An 18,921-nucleotide genomic window follows, 5' to 3' on the forward strand; every position below is an offset into this window, starting at 1 on the left:
CTGGGGGGTCCGCCGGGGGCACAAGGGGCTGCCGGGTCACTGCTGGGGCATCGGGACCGCGCCCGGTTTGGGGTGCGCCGAATCATTGCCGGGGCCCCCGGGGTCTGGACTATGCTGGGTCTGGGCCGTGCCGGGTCTCCGCTGGGCCCCCGGGGCGCACTGGCTCCGGGCCGTGCCGGGTCTCCGCTGGGCCCCCGGGGCGCACTGGCTCTGGGCCGTGTCAGGTCTCCGCTGGGGGCCCCGGGGCGCACTGGCTCTGGGCCGTGTCAGGTCTCCGCTGGGGGCCCCGGGGCGCACTGGCTCTGGGCCGTGTCAGGTCTCCGCTGGGGGCCCCGGGGCGCACTGGCTCTGGGCCGTGCCGGGTCTCCGCTGGGGGCCCCGGGGCGCACTGGCTCCGGGCCGTGCCGGGTCTCCGCTGGGGCCCCCGGGGCGCACTGGCTCCGGGCCGTGCCGGGTCTCCGCTGGGGCCCCCGGGGCGCACTGGCTCCGGGCCGTGCCGGGTCTCCGCTGGGGCCCCCGGGGCGCACTGGCTCCGGGCCGTGCCGGGTCTCCGCTGGGGCCCCCGGGGCGCACTGGCTCCGGGCCGTGCCGGGTCTCCGCTGGGGCCCCCGGGGCGCACTGGCTCCGGGCCGTGCCGGGTCTCCGCTGGGGCCCCCGGGGCGCACTGGCTCCGGGCCGTGCCGGGTCTCCGCTGGGGCCCCCGGGGCGCACTGGCTCCGGGCCGTGCCGGGTCTCCGCTGGGCCCCCAGGACACACTGGCTCTGGGCTGTGCTGGCTCTGGGACACTCCAGGATTCTGCTGGGCCCCCGGGGCTGTGCTGGCTGGGGCGTGCTAGGTCTGGGCTGCGCCCGGGGGCTGCAGTACACTGGGGTGCGCTGGGTCTTCGAATGGAGACTTGGGGTGCTCCAGCCTCTGGCGGAGGTGGGGGTCAGGCCCTAGAGAGGCACATCACCGAGCACTGGCCAGGCTGTCCCTCCACCTCTCCCTGCCCAGGCAGCCAGCCAGTCCCCTGGCCTGCCAGGGAAGGGGTTGGAGGCTGGGGCAGGCTGTCAATCATCCCTCGGCCTGCAGACCCTCCGCAGGGTCCTCAGAGAATGGTGCTGAGCCCCCTTCCCTCGGAGGGCGGAGGAGACGACTCCCAGCCAGCACCCCTGGCTGTCCAATACCCGGCCTCCTGGGGGCTCTGACAGGCCAGCCCACTGCCCCTGGCCACCTTCCCCACCTGCCCTCCGGCCCAGCTCCTCACTCACAGCAATTAAACCCACTCCCTGGCCTGGAGCCTGCTGGAAGCCCCAGGGACACAGGGAGGGTCAGGCCGTCTGGAGCCAGCCCTGGTGCACATGCGTGTGTCCGTGCATGCAGGGGGCGCAGCCCGGCCCGGCCCCCAGCAGGAGATGGGACCTTCAGGCTCGTCCAGCTCCCTCCACCTGAGATGCCAGAAACGGGCCCGGAGCTACTGTGGGCTGGACAGCTGAGTGCCCCATGTGTGACACCGGTGCTGCCCCGTGCACGAGCAGCTGTGCACACGGCTTTGCACGAGCACTCCGGCAGGAGTTGCCTGAAGGGAGCATGTAGGGTATGGCCCATGAGATCCATCCCCCCAGTCGACTGCTGACACCTCTCATCCAGGGCTCCCCCCCCCCGAAGACAGGACAACCTGCACTCCTGTGCGAGGACCTCTCCTGCCTCGGTCTGGGGGTGTCCTGGGGCACCAGCCCTTTCAGGAGAGGAGACTAGAGCGGGAAGGTCCGGGGCAGCTGGCCAGGCCATGGGGAAGAAGGGGGCAGATAGGTAGGGGAGGAAACAGCTCTGTTAGATATGGGGGGGTATCGCGCTCCAGGGTAGGCAGCAGAAACCAGAGTCCCCATGAGCAGATGACAGAGGACAAAGGAGAGAAAAGGGGAGGAGTGTGACTGGGCAGCTCCAGAGCCTGGAGGGTCACCCCCCCATCTCCCCAGGGCCTGCCAGAGACAGGGAGTCACACACCCCCATCTCCCCAGGGCCTGCCAGAGACAGGGAGTCACACACCCCCATCTCCCCAGGGCCTGCCAGAGACAGGGGGTCACACACCCCCATCTCCCCAGGGCCTGCCAGAGACAGGGGGTCACACACCCCCATCTCCCCAGGGCCTGCCAGAGACAGGGGGTCACACACCCCCATCTCCCCAGGGCCTGCCAGAGACAGGGGGTCACACACCCCCATCTCCCCAGGGCCTGCCAGAGACAGGGGGTCACACACCCCCATCTCCCCAGGGCCTGCCAGAGACAGGGGGTCACACACCCCCATCTCCCCAGGGCCTGCCAGAGACAGGGGGTCACACACCCCCATCTCCCCAGGGCCTGCCAGAGACAGGGAGTCACACACCCCCATCTCCCCAGGGCCTGCCAGAGACAGGGGGTCACACACCCCCATCTCCCCAGGGCCTGCCAGAGACAGGGGGTCACACACCCCCATCTCCCCAGGGCCTGCCAGAGACAGTGGGTCACACACCCCCATCTCCCCAGGGCCTGCCAGAGACAGGGGGTCACACACCCCCATCTCCCCAGGGCCTGCCAGAGACAGGGGGTCACACCCCCCCATCTCCCCAGGGCCTGCCAGAGACAGGGGGTCACACACCCCCATCTCCCCAGGGCCTGCCAGAGACAGGGGGTCACACACCCCCATCTCCCCAGGGCCTGCCAGAGACAGGGAGTCACACACCCCCATCTCCCCAGGGCCTGCCAGAGACAGGGGGTCACACCCCCCCATCTCCCCAGGGCCTGCCAGAGACAGGGGGTCACACCCCCCCATCTCCCCAGGGCCTGCCAGAGACAGGGGGTCACACCCCCCCATCTCCCCAGGGCCTGCCAGAGACAGTGGGTCACACACCCCCATCTCCCCAGGGCCTGCCAGAGACAGGGGGTCACACCCCCCCATCTCCCCAGGGCCTGCCAGAGACAGTGGGTCACACACCCCCATCTCCCCAGGGCCTGCCAGAGACAGGGGGTCACACACCCCCATCTCCCCAGGGCCTGCCAGAGACAGGGGGTCACACACCCCCATCTCCCCAGGGCCTGCCAGAGACAGGGAGTCACACCCCCCCATCTCCCCAGGGCCTGCCAGAGACAGGGGGTCACACCCCCCCATCTCCCCAGGGCCTGCCAGAGACAGGGAGTCACACACCCCCATCTCCCCAGGGCCTGCCAGAGACAGTGGGTCACACACCCCCATCTCCCCAGGGCCTGCCAGAGACAGGGGGTCACACCCCCCCATCTCCCCAGGGCCTGCCAGAGACAGTGGGTCACACACCCCCATCTCCCCAGGGCCTGCCAGAGACAGGGGGTCACACACCCCCATCTCCCCAGGGCCTGCCAGAAACAGGGGGTGTCACGGATTGGGGGGAGTCCCCAGATCCCGCACCCCCATCTGCAGCCAGACGGGACTCTCAGGCGGCAGGTAGAAGAGAAGGTTTATAGGTTCATGGGGACACAGTGTAGCAGTGACTTGTTGTTACAGGAACCGGGAGCAGCCGGTACAATCCACCTTGGGGTAGGGGGGGCCCAGAGCCCTGGCCCCCCAAGCTGGCTAGACTCCCCCCTCCCTAAACTAGCCGAAAAACCAAACTCACGCACCCAGCCCTCCAGGGTGTCACCTGGTTGCTCCCCCCACCCAGGCTCAGGTTACAGGACAGCCCAAGCTATCGCTGTGGACTTGCTAAGATGGGGCAGCCTCGCCTCAGTGAGAGCACCCCCCCATTCCCATCCCCAGCCGGGTACCAGTGCAGTGCCCAGAGAAACTGAGGCACACCCGGGGTTACCACCGAACTGCACAGGGCAGTAGGAATCTCATACAACATAAAGCAAACAGTGAAAACAGCCCCACTATGTCCCGGGGGGTCACCCCCATTGCCCCGGGGCCTGCCAGAGATGGGGGCAGGGCAGTGCACAGTGAGGGTCTCGGCATGAGGCCAGGCCACTGATCCACGTGCCCCAGGGCCCAGCGGTGGCCAATGAAGACGCCTGTGCTGGGGACTGTCCATGCCCCCCCGGCCAAGCTGCCGGCCGTGACCTGGGCCCTTCCTGGGGAGGCCCCCGGTGGTCCCTGCAGGGGGGCGGGTGGAGGTTCGCAGGACCCGGACTCTGCAGAGGCGGGTGGTTTCCAGAGCGTCACGGTTCCTGCTCTTGCCCCAGTGGCTTGGTACCCCCCGTCCCCGAGGGACAGGGCTTGGTCCTCCCTCGGATGCCCCATCCCCTCTGCAGGGCCACGCCCCGCAGCTCCTGTCCCTTGCCCCGAACTCTGCCCTGCCCGGCCGGGGGTCGCTCCGTGGGGCCGGGCCCTGGCAGCGGGCGGGGTGCGTTCCCCAGCTGTTGGGAAGCCTCCGTCTCTGACTGACGGGGCCCCGTGGGACGCCAGGACTCCCTGGCAAATTCACGCAGCTGGCCGGGAAAGTGGTTCCTGAGCCGGGGCCAAGCCCCAGCCGTGTTTACGCTTTGTTTCCACTGCCGTCATACCAACGCACGAGCCGTGCTCAGGTGGGCTTCCTGCCGCCCGCCGCCAGGTGGGCCCGCGGCCGCCCGATCCGCCCCCCAGGGATCCCCGAGACCCCGGGTCTCCGCCGCGGCGGGGGAGCCGGAATTCCTGCCGGAGGCTCCAAAATGACAGAGAGCAGAGATTTTTCCACCCTCGCGCTGCGCGTCGGCGGCTCCCCCGCCCCTGTTTTCTTTCCATGGCAACGTGTGCTCTGGAACGCAGGCTGCACGCGGCTGGGTGGGTCCGGAGCCAAGCATCACGACCTCCCGAAAACATGCAGCGGCTGGACACCCAGTCGGGAGGGGGCGGCTTACAGAGCGTTAAGTGCCTCTCTGCCTGCCCCACCCTCCTCGCGAAGAGCAGGGGGGCCCAGACACGCAGGGGCTAGCGCCAGCAGGAGCGTGACAGAACTACAACTAAGTCTGGGCGTGTGTCCCAGGTGAGAGCTGCCCCGGAGGCCCCACCTGCGCTGGGAAAAGAGGGTAGATCTACCCAGCCGCGCTGTGTCCGAAATAACGCAGAGCGCAGCGACGCAGCTGGCCGGCGAGCAGGAGGACGTCTTACGCCGACTCCCGTAAGCTGCGTGTCCCGAGGAAAGGCGGGGGAGGAGCCTTTCCTTCGACCCCCTGCTGCGGAGACAGCGCCCGAAGCCGAGTAACGCTGTTTCGGCTTCAGCTACGCAATTGACGGAGCAGAAGTTGCCTCGTTTCATTCGACTTTTGCCCTGCCGTGTAGACGGGCCCGGAGAGACGAGGAGCGCGCCGACGGGCCCGGAGAGACGAGGAGCGCGCCGACGGGCCCGGAGAGACGAGGAGCGCGCCAACGGGCCCGGAGAGACGAGGAGCGCGCCGACGGGCCCGGAGAGGCGAGGAGCGCGCCGACGGGCCCGGAGAGACGAGGAGCGCGCCGACGGGCCCGGAGAGACGAGGAGCGCGCCGACGGGCCCGGAGAGACGAGGAGCGCGCCGACGGGCCCGGAGAGACGAGGAGCGCGCCGACGGGCCCGGAGAGACGAGGAGCGCGCCGACGGGCCCGGAGAGACGAGGAGCGCGCCGACGGGCCCGGAGAGACGAGGAGCGCGCCGACGGGCCCGGAGAGACGAGGAGCGCGCCGACGGGCCCGGAGAGGCGATGCGCGCGCCGATGGGCCCGGAGAGACGAGGCGCGCCGACGGGCCCGGAGAGACGAGGCGCGCGCCGACGGGCCCGGAGAGACGAGGCGCGCGCAGACGGGCCCGGAGAGGTGAGGCGCGCGCCGATGGGCCCGGAGAGACGAGGCGCGCGCAGACGGGCCCGGAGAGGCGATGCGCGCGCCGATGGGCCCGGAGAGACGAGGCGCGCCGACGGGCCCGGAGAGGCGAGGAGCGCGCCGACGGGCCCGGAGAGACGAGGCGCGCGCAGACGGGCCCGGAGAGGTGAGGCGCGCGCCGACGGGCCCGGAGAGGCGATGCGCGCGCCGATGGGCCCGGAGAGACGAGGCGCGCCGACGGGCCCGGAGAGGCGAGGAGCGCGCCGACGGGCCCGGAGAGACGAGGAGCGCGCCGACGGGCCCGGAGAGACGAGGAGCGCGCCGACGGGCCCGGAGAGGCGATGCGCGCGCCGATGGGCCCGGAGAGACGAGGCGCGCCGACGGGCCCGGAGAGACGAGGCGCGCGCCGACGGGCCCGGAGAGACGAGGCGCGCGCAGACGGGCCCGGAGAGGTGAGGCGCGCGCCGATGGGCCCGGAGAGACGAGGCGCGCGCAGACGGGCCCGGAGAGGCGATGCGCGCGCCGATGGGCCCGGAGAGACGAGGCGCGCCGACGGGCCCGGAGAGGCGAGGAGCGCGCCGACGGGCCCGGAGAGACGAGGCGCGCGCAGACGGGCCCGGAGAGGTGAGGCGCGCGCCGACGGGCCCGGAGAGGCGAGGCGCGCGCCGACAGGCCCGGAGAGACGAGGAGCGCGCCGACGGGCCCGGAGAGGCGAGGAGCGTGCCGACGGGCCCGGAGAGGCGAGGAGCGTGCCGACGGGCCCGGAGAGACGAGGCGCGCGCCGACGGGCCCGGAGAGACGAGGAGCGCGCCGACAGGCCCGGAGAGACGAGGAGCGCGCCGACGGGCCCGGAGAGACGAGGAGCGCGCCGACAGGCCCGGAGAGACGAGGAGCGCGCCGACGGGCCCGGAGAGACGAGGAGCGCGCCGACGGGCCCGGAGAGACGAGGAGCGCGCCGACGGGCCCGGAGAGACGAGGCGCGCGCCGACGGGCCCGGAGAGACGAGGCGCGCGCCGACAGGCCCGGAGAGACGAGGAGCGCGCCGACAGGCCCGGAGAGGCGAGGAGCGTGCCGACGGGCCCGGAGAGGCGAGGAGCGCGCCGACGGGCCCGGAGAGACGAGGCGCGCGCCGACGGGCCCGGAGAGGTGAGGAGCGCGCCGACGGGCCCGGAGAGACAAGGCGCGCGCTGGATGAACATAAGAACAAACGGCCACAATGGCTCAGCCCAAAGGTCCAGCCAGCTCAATGTCCTGTCTGCCAACAGCAGCCAATGCCAGGTGCCCCAGAGGGAACACAAACAGGGAATCCTCACATGATCCCTGCCTTGTTGCCCATTCCCATCCAGAGGCTGGGGGCACCATTCCTACCCATTCTGGCTAATAGCCCTTGACGGACCGAACCTCCATGAATCTGTCTCTTTTTGAGCCCTGTTCAAGTCCTGTCTTCACCTCATCCTCCGGCGAGGAGTTCCACAGGTTGACTGTGCATTGAGTGAAGAAAAACTTCCTTTGGTTTATTTTAAACCTGGGAAGAGCAGGCCAGAGGGTTGTGTCACCCCACAGCTGCCATGCCTGGGGAGGGGAGACCAAAGCTAGTAACCGGCCCATTGTCAACCCTGCAACACAGACAGCCCCAGGGAGGCCCTGAATGGGGCCAGCTTCCCTCCTGGGCAGCTGTGGCCCGCGCCGCCTGAGCAGGGTAAGGCTGCTCGTCCTGGGAAGGCAGGGGAGCTGCGTGGGAAACCCAGCACTGCCTCTGTCTTTTGTGGGCCCCAAGGGGGAGGCACCAGCTTTTCAACGCCCCCGCAGCAGGCTGGATGGCTCCCCCTGTGAACGCGCCAGCCCCGGTCCAGTGTGCACAGCAGAGCAGCAGCCGAAGGACCGAGGGACGGGCCAGGGAGGAGAGAGGTTTCCGGCTGGGCTTGAGATGAGCAGGAAAAGCTGCAGAGGGTGGCTCTGAGCCGACAGAACTTCTCTCAGGGGCGATCCGAGGCCTCGATCTGCTGCCTTTGCCGCCCTCGCCGAGCGAGCGGGGTGAGAGAGCCACGTGATGTCCCAGACGGGGGACCCCCCTCCCCAGTGCCTCCCAGCTCCATGGGAGTCGTGCCCGCAGTGTCCCTCCCGCCGGGCGACGCGTGCGCAGCAAGAGCAGCCTGCAGAGCGTCCGTCCCGGAGCTGGGCCCCAGCCCCGGCCCCAGGGCCTCCCAAAGCTGCAGCGCTTCTGCTAAACCAGGGGTCTATATACCCCTCGGGGATCTATAAACCCTCCAGAGCCACTGCAGCCCTGCCTGGGCCGAGGATCATCATCACTGTGTCACGGGGGGAGAGGGGAAACTGAGGCAGGGACCAGCCCCCCCCCCCCCACTCCCCCAGAGGAGGGGGTGATTTCTATGGCACAAGGCCACGCAGGAAATTGCCAAGAGCCAAAGCAGCTCTTTAACCAACCCCCAACCAGCTACCCTGCAAAATCTGCCCCCCCCCCCCCCGCCAGCAGCTCTGAGCAGCCGCCCCACACAGAGTGGGGGCAGCCTTGTGACGTGGGGTCTAAGCAAAGTTCTTCCAGCCCCCTTACAACCCGAGTCCAAGCGAAGCTTCTACTGAAACCCCCTGGGACTTGCAACGCTGAGAGGACGGGCTCCGGGGGAGGTGCAGGCCCTTTGGGCGCAGGGGGCTGGAAGAGCTGTGGGGCCAGCCAGCCAAGAGACAGGAGCAGCCTCGGCAGGGAGGTTGCAGGGGACAGGGAAGGTGACGGGGTGTCAGGCTTTGGGGTACTGGGACCCTGGGGTGCTGGGGCTGGGTCAGGGGATCTGGCCAAGGGGGTTACTGGGACACGGAGGTTTTTGGCACAGGTGATGCAGGGGCACGGGGAGGTCTGGTTATGCGGCCAGGGAGGCCAATGTATGGGGAGGTCATGAAATTAGGGCATGGGGCACATAGGAGTTGGCACAGGGGGATGGAGTATTGAGGCTCCGGGGGTGTAGGGCACAGAGGCAAGGGACCTGGGCGGATCAGGGTATGGGGGTACAGGGGCACAGAGCATGGGGCCCAGGGGGATGAGGGATGGGGGTACAGGGGCACAGAGACGTGGGGCCCAGGGGGATGAGGGATGGGGGTACAGGGGCACAGAGGCATGGGGCCCAGGGGGATGAGGGATGGGGGTACAGGGGCACAGAGGCGTGGGGGCCGGGGGATCAGTGTATGAGAGGCCAGGTGCGGGTGCACAGGGGCTGGAAAGGGGGCCCAGGGAGTCAGGGGCTGGGGGCCGGGGGGGGGAGGGGGGGGGATTGGGGCTGGGGAAGGGTGGTGCCCGGGGGCAGGCTATGGGGATGCGGGGGGGGGGCAGGGGCAGGAGGGGGCGGAGTCTAGGGATGGGGGGACATTGGCATAGGGGGGTGGGAAGGGGCGTCAGTGGCTGGAGGGAACCCTGGGGGCGGGGCGATGGGAAGGGGGCGGGGCCTTGCGGCGGGGGGCGGGGCCAGCCGCCGGGCGGAGCCGAGCCGAGCGGTTCCGGGGCGGCGGGAGATGGCGGCGCCCATGGAGCTGTTCTGCTGGGCCGGGGGCTGGGGGCTGCCCTCGGTGGACCCGGGCTGCCTGGCCGTGCTGGTGAGCGCCGGGGGGGGGGCAGGCGGGGGGACAGGATTGGCACCCGGGGGGGGGCAGGCGGGGGGACAGGATTGGCACCCGGGGGGGGGCAGGTGGGGGGACAGGATTGGCACCCTGGGGGGGGGCAGGTGGGGGGACAGGATTGGCACCCGGGGGGGGGCAGGCGGGGGGACAGGATTGGCACCCGGGGGGGGGCAGGTGGGGGGACAGGATTGGCACCCTGGGGGGGGGGCAGGTGGGGGGACAGGATTGGCACCCGGGGGGGGCAGGTGGGGGGACAGGATTGGCACCCTGGGGGGGGCAGGCGGGGGGACAGGACTGGCACCCGGGGGGACAGGATTGGCACCCGGGGGGGGGCAGGCGGGGGGACAGGACTGGCACCCGGGGGGGGGCAGGTGGGGGGACAGGATTGGCACCCTGGGGGGGGGGGCAGGTGGGGGGACAGGATTGGCACCCGGGGGGGGCAGGTGGGGGGACAGGATTGGCACCCTGGGGGGGGCAGGCGGGGGGACAGGACTGGCACCCGGGGGGACAGGATTGGCACCCGGGGGGGGGCAGGCGGGGGGACAGGACTGGCACCCGGGGGGGGGGCAGGCGGGGGGACAGGATTGACACCCTGGGGGGGGGCAGGCGGGGGGACAGGATTGGCACCCGGGGGGGACAGGTGGGGGGACAGGACTGGCACCCTGGGGGGGGGCAGGCGGGGGGACAGGATTGGCACCCTGGGGGGGCAGGCGGGGGGACAGGGGGGGGGGGGGCAGGCGGGGAGGCCAGACCGGCACCCTGGGGGAACAGGTGGGGGGGCGCACTGGCACCCTGGGGGGGGCAGGTGGGGGGACAGGACTGGCACCCTGGGGGTGTAGGTGGGGGGGGCATGGTCGGCACCCTAGTGGGGGCAGGCGGGGAGGCCAGACCGGCACCCTGGGGGGACAGGTGGGGGGGGCGCACTGGCACCCTGGGGGGCCACAGCTGCACAGCACGACCCAGGTTTGCCCCTTGACTCCTGGCCCGGGCCACGTGCCGAGCCGCCCAAGCTGCCTGCAGCGGGTTTGGCCGGCGCTTGGCCCAGCAAGACCTCGGCACCCAACTCCGGGCCAGGCGCCGCCCGTGTCTCCACTCGGGCCTGGGGCTCTCCGGGCACAGGTGTCCCCTGGTCACCTTCCGCCTCTGCCCCATGTGTGAGACCAGGCTTCGGCCCCCTGGCCTGCAGGGGTGTGACCCTGGCCTCCCCCTCTGGCCGGTGAGGCCGCTCCGCTGGCCAGGGTGCATGGCGGCGGCGTTCCAGCCTCACAGCCTGGCTCCTGGCCGACCGAGCAGCCCGACGGCACCGCAGGCATCGTTCTCCCGCGCTGAGCCACGCACGGGAAACTGTCCAGCCAGCTTCCCTATGAGCCTGTCTTCCCCTTCTCTTCCAGGCCTACGCCCGCTTCACTGGCGCGCCGCTCAAAGTTCACAAGGTCACCAACCCGTGGCGGAGTCCCTCAGGTACAGGGCCGGCGAGAACGGGTGAGGGATCGAAAGAAACCAGGGGCGCCCGCTGGTCCTAGACAGGATTCCCTGCGGCCGCCCAAGAGAGATTCCCATGCTGCCCAGTGCTTTAGCAGAGTGCCCCGGCTAGGTTTGTCTGTCTATTGGCGGTGCACATTTGCACGTGCCTCGGTGCATGTAACAAAATGTATTCTGCACACCGGTGGCAAAATTCCGCACCCGGGTGCAAAAAGGTTAGAAGGAACATTGGTCCTTGCTTCCCCGGAGCCAGCTCGGCTGCACTGTTTTCTCTACCGCTCCTCTCTCCTGCCTTCGCCGCCCTAAGTCTGGGGGGACATGCTCCCTGTCAGAGCAGCCCAGGGCCTGTGCTGGCGCTGACGGCTGTGCCGACGTGGCGTTGGTTCCTTGTCAGTCCTGCCGGCCGTGCCGCGCCTGGAAGCTCCCCAGCGGGGCGAGCCAGGTGGAAAGGCCCGATGCAGCGAGTGCACCAGCACAGAGCTGTCCGTGTGCACAATCCCGTCCACCCCGCAGAATTCTCTTTGGCCGTTCAACACCAAACCAGTTCAGGCGTCCCAGAGGAAGTTGCTGCGTGGGCGGGGAGCAAACAGGGAAACGCCGGGGCCCCGGGGAACCAGGGTCTCTTGCAACTCCCGGGCGATGCCTGTGCCCTGTTGGGGCTGCTCGCGCTGTGCAGGAGGCCCGTGCGGGGGCGGGTCGGCGGGTCAGCGGGTCCCCCCCCGTATTCCCTGTCTCTGCTTCCAGGGTGTTTGCCAGCTCTGAGGACGAAGGAGGATGGTGTCCTCTCCCAGGTGCCCCAGATCCTCACTCACCTCAGGAAACAGGTACGGGACGGGGCCGCCGGCTCCTTGCGCCCCCCGCGGCACGGGCTTGCTGCAGTGGGTGGGGAGCCGAGGCATGGGCGGGCGGGGGGGAATCCCGGGGCCTGTAGGAAGCAAGCCCGGGGAGGAGTCCTGCAGCCGGGTCTGCGAACCGGAAGCCTTCCGTTTGGCAGCGAAGTCTGCGGCAGGGAGGCAAACCGCAGCCAGGGACACGGTTAAACGCACCCCCCACGGCCTCTGTATCCGGAGGCAGGAACTGCATGTGGGGAGCCCCCAGGGAGCCTCCTGCCCCCCTCCCTGCTGTAAACGCCTTTAACATCCCTCGTCTGCAGCCACCTCCGCCCGGCCCTGCCACCGGTGAGTCTGGCCCAAGCCCCGCTCAGCTGCCCGGATCCTCACCCCCGTCCCCGGAGCCGCACGGCTGTGCTGGCCCAGGCATGAGAGGGCCCCTGTGCGGCCGCTCAGGAGAGGGCTGGGGTCCCTGTCGCAGAAGCCCCCGTCCGTGTGCCGGGTCCCCTCCTTCCCAGGTGCTCTGAGGCTGCAACTTGTGTCTGCCCATTCAGCTGCTCCCGGGCACGGGGCACGTCGGGTGCCAGCCTCGTGGATGGCTGGCCCGGGGCTGGCGAGCCTGCGTGCTTCCTAAGAGGCCCGAGGGAGGCGTCGGTCCATGGTGTGGGCCAGCCACGCTGCTGCCGGCTCTGCTGGAAACAGGCCTGCCCGGTGCCAGCTTTCCGTGGAAAGTCGGGAGCCACGCCCCTTCGCCGCTGCCCCAGACGGCCCCCGCCGCCGCCGCCAGCGTGTTCCGAAACGGGACGGGCGCCCGGCCAGGTTCAATACCCCAGGCCACGCTCGTTCCGGGGCTGGCCCGAGCCTCCCCTTGAGAGCTGTACGGAGGACAGGCGGCCTGTGTGCTGTGCTCCTGTCCATCCGCTCCCCACCGCACCCCCCGGCCTGTGCTTCCTGGGGCGCCTCTGGGGGTCCAGGCCAAGGGGAGCCGGGTTCAGCTGGGGGAAAGTTGGGGGCTGCAGAGAACACGTCCCCTCGAGGCCCCTGGAGTCGGCCATTTCTGGTCTGTCCCTCTGCAGAGATACAACGCCGACTACGACCTCTCGGGGAAGCAAGGGGCGGACACGCTGGCCTTCGTGTCTCTGCTGGAGGAGAAGCTGCTGCCTGCGCTGGTGAGCGGGATTCGGAGGCGCTCCGCTTCCAGCCCCGCAGGAGGGTCCCTCCAGGAGCAGCTGAGGCAGGCGGAAGCTCAGGGTTGGGATTAGGGTGCAGCGGCAGAGCTGGGGGGGGGGGGGGGCTGGTGTTTCCTAGGGCACTGCCTAGGGATGGAGGTGACTAGTCGACTATCTAATACGCAAAAGTTTCTGGGATCGTCAGCTAGTCCTTCGACTAGTCCCGTCCACCCCCACCCTCTTGCTGCTTCTCTCAGAGGCAGCGGCGGGGGGAGCAGGAGCCGGCTTAAACGCTGGTTCCCCCAGCACCATCTCCGCAGTTAACCCCCCTGCGGCTCCCCAGTTTCCCCCGCTTATCGACGAGTCGATGGAACTTCCATTGACTTGCCGATTAAAGGAAGTGGCACATCCCTAGCACTGCCAGGGCTGTCTGGGGCCCAGGAGCCATCAGCGCCCCCTGTCTTTGGGGAGCGGGGTTCAGCGTGTGGCCCTGGCGCGCTCGGCGCGAGGGGAACGCCGCCACCCTGCGTTCGCTCGGGCGGGTCACCGCTGTCCCCGTGCCGCAGGTTCACACCTTCTGGGTGGACGCCAAGAACTACGTGGAGCACACGCGGAAGTGGTACGCGGAAGCCATGCCCTTCCCGCTCAACTTCTTCCTGCCCGGCCGCATGCACAAGCAGCACGCCGAGCGGCTGCAGCTGGTGTGGGGGGCCGGCTGGCCGGACGACGAGGAGGAGCTGGAGAAGGAAGTGAGTGGGCCGGCGGAGTCGTGAGCCGGGCCGGGGGATCCCTGCACGGGCTCCCTGCGTCCTTCCCGCTCTGTGTCTGTCTCCGTGGGGCAGCGGGGGAGGGCGGGCTGGGCTCTGGTGGGAATCCATCGCCCTGCCCCTGATGGAAGGCCGAGGGGAGGAGGGGGCCAGCTGCAGAGCAGCTCCTGGTGCGGCGTGGAAGGGAGGGGTAGACCAAACCAGCTCCCGGGGGTAGTTGAACCCTTTCGTCTGTGCGAGCCAGGGCCGGTCCTGCCAGCGGGCTGCCCTGGGGAAGGATGCGGGTCTCTCTCTTGGCTGGGGAGGACTCGGTCCCGAGACGGGGTGTCCCCCGGGGAGCTGGCTCTAAGCGGCCGTGGCCCCGGGGCCGCTTCTCGCCCGCAGATGTACCGCGAAGCCCAGGAGTGCCTGTCGCTCCTGTCTCAGCGCCTCGGGACCCAGAAGTTCTTCTTCGGAGACTCGTAAGTGGCTCTGGGGAGGCGCGGGGGGTTGTCCCAGGCCTCCGTGCCGCTGCCAGGCTGGGGGTCCTGGAGAGAGACCGGGGGGCTGGGCGGGCGCCGTCGTTAATGGCCGGTCGGCCCTGGGGAGGGGGAAGTGACTGGTGGCCCATTAGGCTCCATCCGTTCCCACAGCTGCCCCAGCAGTTCCCCGGCCGCTCCCGGAAGATCGCCAGCTGGGACCAGATGTTCCAGCACTTGGGCCGCGGCTGCGGGAGCCGGCCTGGCCCATTAGCCAGCTGCCTCGTCGGCTTCGCCTTTAATGGGCCCGTAATTTCTGGCGCTGAACACGGCAGGGGCTGAATATGCTGCTGCTTTGCTTCCAAGCGGCCTGCGGTGGTGGGCAGGGGCCAGGCGAGCCAGACCGTGATTCAAGGGCCGGCGGAGAAGCTCCCTCCTGCCTTGGGGGCCCAAGCACCCGCAAGAGGGGTTGGCAGGGCAGCCCCCCGGCACTGGCTGCTGGCAGAGTCCTGGCCAGAGTAGCTGGACCTCCCCCTACCCCCCTCTGCTCCCTGGGCCTGGAGCAGCAGCCTGCAGGGCGCTGGGTCGGGGGCCGGGCGCCGGCGTTGGACGGGCTGGGGCCCGGGGCTGAAGGCAGGGCCCAGCGCCGGGGCTGAAGGCTAAGCCGGAGCAGCGGAGCTCTGCCAGGCCCCGGGCGTTGGCCTGCCCTGGGGGAGGAGGTGGGGTGCCTGGGCTTGGTGACTCGGCCACGCCCCTTTCCCCCCCAAGGATGGGGGCGAATTTGGCCCAGCTCAGTCCTGCCACCCGGGGCCCAGAGGGGCTGGACTTCGGGGCCCCGTGTGCCCAGGGCTGAGGGGCCACGTGCCACTAAGGCCCGTGCTTTGTGCCGCAGCCCTGCTTCCCTGGACGCCTGGGTCTTCAGCCACCTGGCGCCGCTCCTCAAAGCCAAGCTGCCCAACGGGAGGCTGCAGCAGCACCTGCGCTCCCTGCCCAACCTGTGTGACTACTGTGCCGCCATCCTCAGCCTCTACTTCCCCTGGGACGGGGGTGAGCAGCCGGGGCTCCGGGGCCGGCCATGGGGTGGGGGGGTGCATGCTGGGTGGCGTGGGCTGGAGCCCGGCTTTACTGCCCACAGCCCCCCGCAGATCCTGCCTTGGGGAGGAGCCGGGCCGGGGCTGGGGTCTCGCCAGGTGTGACACCGGGCACGCCGTCTCTCCTGCCTGTCCCTCTTTTGGAAACACGGGGGCAGCTTCCCCTGGGCTCCCTCCCCGACCCTTGCCTGGGCTCGCTCTGTTCACGGCCCTGGGGTGCCCCTTCCCCCAAAGTAACAGGCCTCCGGACTCCCAGGCTGCCCTGGGCCGGGGTGCCCGTCGCCAGCTGGCCCTGGCATCCTGACCTGGGGTTTCCTTGCCAGGGGATGCCCCGCCCAGCGCCCCCAGGCCGCCTGCCTCTGAAAGGACTGAGTCTGAGGAGGAGCCCTACAGACGCTGCAGCCAGCTCTTGTCGGTGCTGGTGGGACTGGCGGCCATGCTTGGCTACGCCTTCCTCAGCGGGCTCGTCTCCGTCCAGCGGGGCGCCCCTGGGGCGGCCGGCCCCCGCCCCATCGCCATGGAGGAGGAAGAGGAGGAGGAAGAGGAGTGAGGCGCCGGCCGCGGGGCTGTGTCCTCGCCTGTCGCAATGGCACTCAAACGGCTGGATTTCTCGGGGCCTGGGCTGTCCTGTCCCGGCGGGACCCGGCCCCTCGGCTCGCTCCGGGGCGTGGCAGCCCACCAAACGGCAGCCCGCCTGCCGCCAGCGGCCGCCTCCAATAAACCCGGAGCGCTCCCGAAGGGCATCTGTGCTGTCTGCTCTCTGCAGCCCTGGGCACGGAGCCGGCCTGGCTCTGCCTGCTTTCCACCCGCAGCCGGCCGGCCCCAAGAGGCAGCAGAGAGGGGGCCGTGGCCTGAAACCGTCCCTGCTGGGCCTTGGCTTCCCCCCAGCGTGAGAGCGGGGTGGGAAACCACGAATGGAGGAGCCGGGCCCGCAGGTTCCCAGTGCTGCTGCCTGATGGCCCGGCTCCTGACCGGCCCTGCCAGCTGCTCTAGCCCCGGAACGGGAGTCGGAGCTTCGGCTGCCCTGGGGCGGCTGCGGCAGGAAGCCCACGGGGCCATTTCCCCCCCAGGGCATGAGGTCTCTGCGGCCGGGTGCTCCGCCCTGGGCACTGGGTGCCTCAGTTTACCTCGTCTGGGAGTGCCGCGTGGGGGCGCGGAGCTGCCCTTTGTTTTCTGTCACAGCCGCGCGGTCCCGGCTGTTCCGTCTCTGCGCCCCGCTTGTTCTGCCCGGGGACGGACAGGTTTGTGGGGCAGAAGCGGTTGTGGGCAGGGCCCCGGTTCGCTGGCTGTGGGGCAGGGACATTACGGGGCGGGGTTAGAGACACGAGCCTGTGAGGGGCAGGGAGGTAGCCTGGCGAGTCGCCGCCACGCGCGTGCCATCACCGGCCCTAATCACACCAGCCACCCCCTCGGGCGTGATGTGTGCCAGGAACCCCCCGCCATGGCCACCCGTGTCCCTGCCACAGGCTAAAGGGAGACAAAAACCAGGGAAGAGCCCAGGAAGCAATGGGAAAGCTGCCCCCACCCCCCAGTCAGCCAGCCTTACCCCTGGGCTGCCCCCTCAGCCTGTGCCAGTCGATTCCTGCTGCTTCTGGCATTCCCAGGCCACGCGGCCCACGAAAGCCTGGGCCCCTCCCAGTCAGTCAGCCTGGACCGCAGACCAACCCGGCGCCCCCTCAGCCTTCGCCAGCCCCCCCCCCCGGCGTGGTGTGCTGGGAGGAGCAGCCGCGTGGGGCCTTCCCCGAGTGCCCCCGGCCAGGTGGGGGAGGTCCCCTCCAGCGGGTGTTACCCGGGCGCTTGGGGCGGGAGCAGGCCAGCACCGTCCTCTTCGGGCTCAGTGGCACCCGGCCCCTCCTGCCCCCAGCCCGGAGCCCTGCGGCACCTGCCCCCAGCCCTGTGCCAGGCTGCACGTTCACCCCCGGCCGGTGCTGCGTTTGGACGCCCGGCCTGCCCCACTGCCCGGGGGCCTGCGCGGAGCCGTGGGGAGAGCCCAGCTCACCCTGCTGCTTCCACAAAGGGCTCCAGGCCGTGCTCAGGGGCTGACTGGCCTCTCCCCGCCCCCCGCGTTTCCAGCCGGGGCCAGTTCCTCTGCCTGGTGCCCTGCCCAATAGACCCAGGATGCCAGGAGGTGACCCCCTTGTCTCGGTGCTGGGAGCCGCACAATAGGCAAAGCCCTCAGAGACTCCACCGGGCTCTGCCCTCGCCCGGCCCTTCCCTGCCCCCGTGCTGGTGCCTCGGCCCTTCTGCCCCAGCCTGGCAGGGCTGCCGCCCCGGAGCTGGACAGGGAGCCCAGCGGCCTGTTTTCAACATCGCCCCAGGAAGGAAACGCTTGGGCAGATCCAGGCTGGCAAAGGGGCTGCCCACCCTGCTCCGGCCTGGCCCTTGTGCCCTGCCTGGGGGTGGAGCTGGTGTGAGGTCATGTCCCCCCCCCGCCCCCCTCGGCTTTCCCACCATGGCTCCTGAAAGCGCAGCAGCTGGTGGCCGGGAGCCCGGGCTGGCTCTGCTCTCCCGGCCGAGGGGCGGTGCCCAGGGAAGCCCCCTTGTCCCGGTGCCTCGCTAGCTTCCAAGGGCCAGCCCGGCAGCTGGCCAGTTGGCGCTGGAAATCCCTCCGGCGCGCCAGCTGTTTGCAGTGCGGCGGGCCAGCCGGGAGGGCCTCGTGCTGGTGCCAGCTCGGCGTGAGCGGCAGGGCAGGGCGCACCAACCCTGCGCGGGGGGCTCTCGGCCCGGGGGAGCTGGGCCTCGGCCACTGGAGGGGCAGGCGGCAGGCCCTAGCTCCGTGGGCTGCACCTCCTGCTCCCCCCGCACAGGGCTCGGCTCTTGGGGCCCCTCCAGGGCAGTGGCAGAGACGCGGCTTCCTCCAGCCGTGCTCAGGTTCCCCGGCTCCCGGAAGAGCAGCCCCTGCGGCAGCTCTTCCAGGCTCCTGGACACGGGAGAGCACCACGGCCTGTTTCCATCCAGCCGACCCGGGGGGCCGGCTTGAGCCCCTGGCGCTGGGCACGGGCCAGCTGCTCCTCTGCCGCAGGCTCAGGCGGCTTGACGCTGGCCAGTGCGCACGGGGACAGCGCAGCCCCTGGGGGTTGGGGGCCAGGCCAGGCCCAGCATGCTCTTACACTGCCCCGGGGGGGCGGGGGGGGATGGGGAGGGTTGGGGGCCAGGCCTGGCACGGCCCAGCATGCTCTCACGCTGCCCCGGGGGGGGCGGGGGCAGGCTCGGCCATGCACGGCCTGGGGGGAGGGGGAGGGTTGGGGGCCAGGCCTGGCACGGCCCAGCATGCTCTCACGCTGCCCGGGGGGGGGCAGGCTCGGCCATGCACGGCCTGGGGGGGAGGGAGAGGGTTGGGGGCCAGGCCTGGCAGGGCCCAGCATGCTCTCACGCTGCCCCGGGGGGGGCGGGGGCAGGCTCGGCCATGCACGGCCTGGGGGGAGGGGGAGGGTTGGGGGCCAGGCCTGGCACGACCCAGCATGCTCTCACGCTGCCCAGGGGGGGGCAGGCTCGGCCATGCACGGCCTGGGGGGGAGGGGGAGGGTTGGGGGCCAGGCCTGGCACGACCCAGCATGCTCTCACGCTGCCCGGGGGGGGGGGCAGGCTCGGCCATGCACGGCCTGGGGGGGAGGGGGAGGGTTGGGGGCCAGGCCTGGCAGGGCCCAGCATGCTCTCACGCTGCCCCGGGGGGGGCGGGGGCAGGCTCGGCCATGCACGGCCTGGGGGGGAGGGGGAGGGTTGGGGGCCAGGCCTGGCACGA

At 70.7% G+C, this 18,921-nt stretch overlaps 1 protein-coding gene across 2 annotated transcripts; it reads left to right on the forward strand.

Moving 5' to 3' along the window:
• The first annotated feature begins 9,200 nt into the window (after nt 1-9,200).
• MTX1 (metaxin 1) lies at nt 9,201-15,917 on the forward strand. Of its 2 annotated transcripts, none has more exons than XM_089772451.1 (8): nt 9,201-9,358; nt 10,774-10,864; nt 11,609-11,688; nt 12,771-12,863; nt 13,430-13,612; nt 14,015-14,091; nt 14,981-15,135; nt 15,503-15,917. In XM_089772451.1, the coding sequence occupies exons 1-8, from the start codon at nt 9,278-9,280 to the stop codon at nt 15,727-15,729; spliced, it is 987 nt and encodes a 328-aa protein (XP_089628577.1). In that variant the 5' UTR covers nt 9,201-9,277; the 3' UTR covers nt 15,730-15,917. The 2 variants fall into 2 exon arrangements, with proteins under 2 accessions (XP_089628577.1, XP_089628578.1); XM_089772452.1 differs by having other exon boundaries at nt 10,774-10,843.
• The last annotated feature ends 3,004 nt before the right edge of the window (nt 15,918-18,921 follow it).

The sequence above is a fragment of the Pelodiscus sinensis genome, chromosome 22, assembly GCF_052426305.1.
Source record: "Pelodiscus sinensis isolate ZL-2025 chromosome 22, ASM5242630v1, whole genome shotgun sequence".
NCBI classification, from domain to species: Eukaryota; Metazoa; Chordata; order Testudines; family Trionychidae; genus Pelodiscus; species Pelodiscus sinensis.